This window comes from Polistes canadensis, unplaced genomic scaffold, assembly GCF_001313835.1.
Source record: "Polistes canadensis isolate GaletaPanama2010 unplaced genomic scaffold, ASM131383v1 scaffold_46, whole genome shotgun sequence".
Lineage (NCBI taxonomy): Eukaryota > Metazoa > Arthropoda > Insecta > Hymenoptera > Vespidae > Polistes > Polistes canadensis.
This window is the reverse complement of record NW_014569593.1, coordinates 45,514-53,268: the sequence shown is the minus strand read 5'-3', so window position 1 is coordinate 53,268 and position 7,755 is coordinate 45,514. Positions and strand designations below refer to the sequence as shown.

General features: G+C 27.1%; 1 protein-coding gene across 3 annotated transcripts in view; it reads right to left on the bottom strand.

Annotated features, from left to right (window-relative positions):
* The window catches only part of LOC106785227 (pancreatic lipase-related protein 2-like), a 17,476-nt gene extending 10,348 nt beyond the window's left edge, over positions 1-7,128 (bottom strand). For 2 of the 3 annotated variants that reach the window (XM_014745505.1, XM_014745507.1), the window contains exon 1: positions 6,878-7,128. In XM_014745505.1, the coding sequence (XP_014600991.1) occupies positions 6,878-6,879 (2 nt within the window). In that variant the 5' untranslated portion in view covers positions 6,880-7,128. The remainder of the gene's footprint in view (positions 1-6,877) is intronic. The other variant, XM_014745506.1, reaches the window with a different exon arrangement.
* Between the last annotated feature and the right edge of the window lie 627 nt (positions 7,129-7,755).

The following is a 7,755-nucleotide window of genomic DNA, read 5'->3' as shown; positions in this document are numbered from 1 at the left end:
GTTTTTAACAGAGACACAAATATGATTGTTTTTTTTTTTTTTGTTTTTAGAAATAAATCAATAATAAATATTAAATGAAATACACGTGTCGTATTATATTCATGAAATAAAAGTATTTAATTTTCGAAATAAATATCATACGATATCATCAATTAAAAAATGAACGTTCGCTTTCGAAAAGATAAAAAAAGATATATATATATATATATAATAGCTAGATGAAAGAAAGCAAAAGAAACAAAAAAAAAAGAAAACTACAATATAAGAACCAGTTAAAATAAATACTTTACGTTTAAAAGTTAATTGAAAGTTAACTGTAAATGGTGAAGGATTTTTCAAAGAAATCGGAATTTTAATGATTCGACCGAGTTAACTCGTTTTCTCGCAAAACGTAGTTACATACCAAAGTAATATTATACTCCCCGCGTTAGTAAAATATATCTCACTAAGAAGACATTATTAAATAAAATTGCAGTAATCATTTATAGACCCATATTACGATGGAATTTATTCATTTAAGTTGAATGGTCTCTAATAACGATAAAGGATTTGACTTTGAAAACAATATTACTAAATTTATCCAATGATTTGTTGATATAGTCAAAGATTGCTATCATTTTCAATTTCACTTCAAAATCGTTGAAGTGGTTCAACCCAATGGTTAAATCATTGACAAATTAATAATGAAAGAAAGAAATGAAGAAAGAAACAATTTAAAAGATAAAAAGAGAGAGAGAGAGGGGGAAAGATAATAATAATAATAGAAAGAAAGAGAGAGAGAGAGAGAGTATACTAATGCCGCAATAGTGAATTTCGAACGTGGCCGGCCTTTACACTGACCTATATGTCAGACATAACAGAACTCGAAAGGTGTACAGTAAATCTAGGTGGTTTTAACCTGCAATACAAATATATACTTATGTATATATATATGTATATATATTTGTGTGTGTGTGTATAGACTGTCAACGTAATTTATTGCACATGCACAACATTACTCGCTTGCATACAAATACAGATCATTCTTACGAGATAATATGTCGTATTGTATGTATTATATGTCACTACTCTGAATAGAAAAAAGAACAAGAAATAGAAAAAGAAAGAGAGAGAGAGAGAGAGAGAGAGAGAGAGAGATGTATTTTCGTAGAAATGTATTGTATACGAAAGATTGCATAAGAAAAAGTAAACCTATTCACCATAGAATGTCTCGATGACCGACAAACCCATTACTTCTTAGAAATCCCTTTCGTGAAACTTTTAAATGTGTTGATAATAATGCATATAAGTATATGTGTGAGTAAAGTCTACGAATTGTACTATGCATTTAGGTCGAGTAGTAATTATATAAATAATACTTAGAAAATGTTGTTAATTATTTTATGACGTAACCACGTTTTTTATACACCAATGGAAGTTTCATTTATAAAAAAAGAAACTGAGATGATACTTTGAACGAATATTTCAATAAATTTGATCTCGATCAAATTAAGAATTTAATATATTTTTTTTGTATTACATAAAAATTATGTTAATTTTAATAATAGAATATTTTGATTGACAAATTAAATGGAAATAAAAACAGGAAATACTTTGTATCTCTGATAAATTATACGTTATGTTTTTATTTTTAAATAATCTTGTCTATGCTAATAATAAATTAATTAATAATAGTTTTATGTCAGAAAAATGTGAGAAATGAAATTAATTAATTACCATTTTATTAATATATATGGTATTTTCTGTCGATGTACGTACATATTTTTATATATCGTAATGCCAAGATAAAAAAAAAGAAGAAGAAGAGAGAGAGAGAGAGAGAGAGAGAGAGAGAGAGAGAGAAAGGAAGAAGGCAGGTGTTCCAAGTCAAAATAAATAAGCCATAAAAACTTGAGAGCGCTATGTGTGTTACATACACAACCAAGGAGGTAACGTTCTCCTTGTGTTTGTCATCGAATCAGTTCGAAAGAATGTTGGCGCTTTCTCGTCGTCATTGTCGTTATTCTCCTTTGCAAACTAATATTCGATATAATAATAATAATAATAATAATAATACAAAATTCTTCCGATCGATAATCATTCATTTTTTATCGATTTATTTAAAATTTAAAAAGTCATCCTAAGTTTGGAATCAAATTTAATATATCGAACATATTAAAATATTTAAATTAATCTCAAACACACGATAACAAAATTACAATTGTATTATTGTCAAAATCAATACTAAATGATATTTTTTTATAATTTCTTTTGTTACACAGGATATATCATAAGTTCTTATATGATATTTTGAAACGTTTGTGCGAAAATGTTTATTTTAATTCGTAAGAGTCTTGTATATGTTAATAATAAATCCAATTTAATTATATATAAAATGTTCAACACAAAAAAAAAAGTATATTAATTTATTATTAAAAATTATTTAAAGAACTTTCGACGCTATACACTGTATAAATTTGTAATAATATTTTAATATACATCAAGTAGTTGTTTATGTTAATCCTGTCTTGTCATAAATAAAATGTATCTAAATTATTACACCATATCGTTTAATAATATATTTTAATAAAACACGTATCGCATTTAATTCAAATTAAGCCACACATTTGTGATATTTATGAGAGAAAAAATAAAAAAATGGAAAGAGAAATAAAATTTCTCTCGACAAAATCTATTCACAATTTAATTGTAAATTACAACGAGTAAAATATGTTTAATGGGCGGGGTGGGGGTGGGGTGGGGCGTGTTTGGGTGGGGGAACGAGTCAGTCGACAATGTTATCTAAAGACGATCATTCGCAATGATGATTTAAATTTTTGCATACATTTCCAAGAAGAGATCCCACCACCCCCCGGCCGCCCTCTACTCTTCCCACCCCTTTTTTTACCTAGTTTTTTATTCTTCTCTTTTGTTTCTTTTTTTTCTTCTTCTTCATCTTCTCTATTATATATTGTTTTATAAAAGTAACGTTAATTAAGTTAACGATTTAATCACTTAATTTTCCCCCCTACTAATCACGGTTAACAAGCACGTTTTCAATTTAACGAGCCAACCAATGCGGAAATGGCGTGTTGGCATGATGGCGAACCATAGATGCAGATGCGACTTCGTTGCTGCGAAAGTGGTTGCACTTTGAAATTTTCTACGTAATGTTGTTGTTTCTGAGCTAGCATACAAAGGTCTAAGAAAATCCTTCCGTTTCGCGCGCTTCGTTTAACTTGGAAATTTGTATTATTTTTCTTTCATTTGTTTATTTCATTGTAATTAAATTTGATCTTTCGTATTATCGTTTAAATCTTATCGAATAGGTAACAAATCATTACTCGTGTACGTACCATAATAATTTAATAATATTACCATCTTGAGAAATGTATATTTATTGTAAAATGATTATTCTTCTTTTTTTCATTTTTTTTTTTATTCATTTTATATATTATATTATTGTTTATATGAATTATAATAAAGTTTGAAAGATTTTCCTTATTGTTACAAATTTATTATTAGATAGATAATAAATTATAACTCGTATGTGTACAATAATTAATTAACTAATTAATAAGTGAATTTTAAAACGAATGATAATAACCAATTAATTTCGTTTATTGCTGATTTTATTTATCATAAATTAGTGTCTTTGAAAAATGATTAATAATTTAAATCTCTCGCGCGTAATTTTTTTTTTTTTCAATCATCGTATCGTACGTTATGTATAAATAAATTTTTTCTTCGTATTTTTATTATGTTCTTTTTTTTATTGAAAAGAACGATTATATTATGTTCATTGTAATGAATTACTATTTTCCTGGTATATTAATTTCCTTATAAAAAATCTAATTTGTTGATTTATATAACAATAAAATAAAAAATCAATAAATTATGATACAAACGAAATGACTTTTTCATTTCTATTCCAATTGAATTAATCTAAAAAATATAAATAATTATTGAAATAATTTACAAATAAATTCTTGAATTCAATTAAAATCATCGACATAACACACACAAAAATAAAATGTTAACTATTCAATCCTATTACGAATCTCTTTTATCCATCCGCGGACACGCATGCATTCACGTACGTATGTATGTATCTGTGTGTCCGTGTGTGAATATTTTAAATCTTTCAAACCACATTTTGCGGTTAAAATATTATTATAAATATCTTTTATATAGAGAGAAATATACACACACACACAGATGCACCCACACGTATGATATACCAACACGACCTTCCGATTCGATATGACCTTGACCCTTTCGTCACGCTTTCTCGACGTCTTACGATCCTCCGACGTTTCTCGAAGGAAATGAAATTACTGACGTTGAAAACATCTTACCGACGTTCTACTCAATGCATTTGTTTTCTTTCTTAAAGATCATCAGAAATGATCATTGAAGAGACTCAACCTTAGGATTAATGTCCGAAGAAATTCTATGGTTCTATGTAACGTGACTTTGTGAAAGGTTTAAATCGTGCTCACGTCTTCCTTTCAACTATTATTACGAACTTTTCAGGGTTTTCTTATTAATATGTATCTGTATGTGTATATATATATGTAAGTAAGATTGTATATACGTGTGGAAGTGTTTGTGTGTGTGTCTGTGTGTGAATGTGATCACGTACAATTTAAGAGGGAAACTACTATGTTTTCTTACGGAAGTACACACGATCGACTCTCATTCGATGGTTGCATAAGATACGATTAATCTTTACATTTGTATATCAATTTGTATACTTATTAATCATTTTGTTTCTTTTATTTTTTCCTTTTATTACAAGATAATTTCATTTTTTATTATTATCTTAAATAAGTCGAATATATATATATATATGTGTTGTACGAATAACCTTTATTCGTATATCTATGATTTATGTGATTTTACACATTCATTATATTAATGGTTAAGTATTTTTTTGTTTAAAAAAATAATTCTTATCCTAAGAAAAAAAAAATAAAGATAAGGAAAATCGTATTTTGTATAATGTGCATAATTTATATGTCGTATATCATTAAATAATTGAGAACGAATTAGTAAAAAATATTATTAATTATTCATACGATTTAAATACTTTTTTTCTTTTCTTTGTTATTTTTATTTTTTATTGAAATAATCATTTATCATATCCGATCGTCTCTGATAAAATAATTTCATTTAATAGAATCTATCAAATATTATCATTTATTCTAACAAATTATTAAACGAAAAGAAAAAAAAAAGATAGAAAAAAAATCATAAATATCGAAAGAATAATTATTGAAATAATACAAAATAATATCTTTTGTACATAACGTACATAATATTAGTATTAACATATGTAATAATTAATAATAAATAAAATTAATAATAAAAAAAAAAGTTATAATAATGAATAAAAAAGAAACAAAGGGGATCGAGAGATAATATTTATTTATTCTCGATTCGTACGAATCGTTTCTTTTTATTCTTTTTGTTTTTTTTCTTTTTTTTTTTTTTTCTATTTCTTTCTTTTTATTTTCAAGAACAATCGATAAAAGATGAAGAAAGAAAGGAAGGAAGGAAGGAAAAACGATTTGCACTTAACGAGTCAGTTTGTGGAGTCGTCTCGCGTGTTGCTCGCCGATATAAAAGTTGCTTCCTAGTTCGTGAGTACTCGGAAATAAATATCTACGATATTTTTCTTCGATTATAGGTACCTACAATTCGAATCGTTTGACTTTGTGTGTATACCGTTTATATATATATTTCTCTCTGTTAAAACGCATACACGTTAAAAACGTACACACGTATTAAAACGTCTACTGTTATATGTCTATAAATAATATTAATTATTTGGATATATCAAGAACATTAAAATGAACAAAATGAAAATAATAAAATCATACACATATGTAATAATAAAATTGCAAATAATTTCAACGCTGATAAATTAGATTAACGATTGACCCGTAAAAAACGCGTATCACATTGTGAGAATAAATATAAATTGCATTTAAAAAATATTTATAATTAGATTTTATATTTTGATTTATATTCGATAAAAAAAAGAAAAATAAACTTATTCTCTAACGAATATAACTTGGAAAAGTTATTCGATATAAATGTAAAAGCGTGTACGTTGTACGCCTACGTAGGATTCAAGTTGCTTGTCCATGGAGAAAGTTCGCGTACTAGCCTATAACGTTATATACAAACACATACACGCATGTATACATACATGTTACGTTACGTATGTTTGTATATATACACACACATCTTTATAAATATATATATATATATAAACCATTCTTAAATGTGATATTAATATTTTTAAAAGAAATGAAAAATATTTTTCGTTTGATTGATTATAGGAAAATTAATTGCAACAAATGAACACGTGCATCTGTTTGTTGTTTCAACGAGTGAAATGAAGTTAAAGAGAGAAAAAGACGAGTCAAACGCAATCGTATAAGAAATTCCAATGAGAAATCTTACGCGTGAAACGTGATGGGAATTATGAGAAGATAAAAAAAAAAAAAAAAGAAAAAAGAAAAAAAGAAAAAAAAAGAAAAGAAAAAAATAAGAAATATAAATAGGAATGTTTGTATGGTTATAAAATTTGGACTATAGTATTACAGTTACCACATATAGAGGAAAAGAAAGAAAGAGAAAGAGAGAGAGAGAAATGTTCGACTATCGATTACCTCATCGATTTTCTACACTCCTTTAACTCCTATAAGTTTAATATCAATAAAACAATTTGTTAGAGGAATATTAGAAAACGGGAGAAAGAAAAAGAAAGAAAAGTTAATAGAAAATGAAAAATTAAGTGTAACAAAATATCGGTGTTGTTTGTATATCTTTTTTTTTTTTCTTTTTTTTTTCCCCGAAACAGATTATAGATCCACTACTCACTCACATTTTCGAAAACGTTCCTTCATATCACACTGCTGTGCTCCCTTTTGTTATATTATTTTCTCTCTTCATCGATCCATCGTGTAATCACAACAAACGCGTTTAACTTTTTTGGAGGGAGAGAAAACAAAAAAAAATAATTCTACGATACAAATAAACCGGGCCGGAAAAAAATAAAGTTACCTTGTATCGTCAATTTATTTATTTCAATTGAAATATTTATCTCGAAACGAATTTATAATATTGCCACGTAATTAATATATCGATTAAAATATAACATTATCGAATAGAATTGAATGATGATAATAATAATACAAAAAAAAGAAATTAGATTCCTTCTATCGATAATTATTTACTCGATTTATATTCGATGATTTGTTTGTCTAATTTTAATCTCTTTCTTTCTCTCTCTCTCTCTCTTTTATAATTCGGTATTATTATTTTCTCGAATAGCGTGTAATAGAAAAAAAAAAAGAGAAAAATTCTTGTCTTCCTCTATTCGAGAAGCACAAACCGATCCGAGGCGAAAGAAAACGTGGCCGGGCTTTGAGAACGCTAAAGAGACGGAAACGTTTCGCACGGTGAGAGGCCGATACTCGACTGCACGTCGAATGTTCAACCAACGGATTCCACTTGCTCCGGAATATTTTGCCCACCACACTGTTGTTAGTTTCCAGGTAGGTAGGTAGGTAGGTAGGTAGGTTGGTAGGTAGGTAGATTGGTTGATAGGTTGTTAGATAGCACCCATTTCTATCTGCCTCATCGGCTGACGTTAATCCAATATAAATATCGCTTCTAGTTACAAGTTTTCATTTGCTTATATTATATTTATATAACATATTATCAATTAAAATTTCATTTAAACATTTCATCGTTATAAAT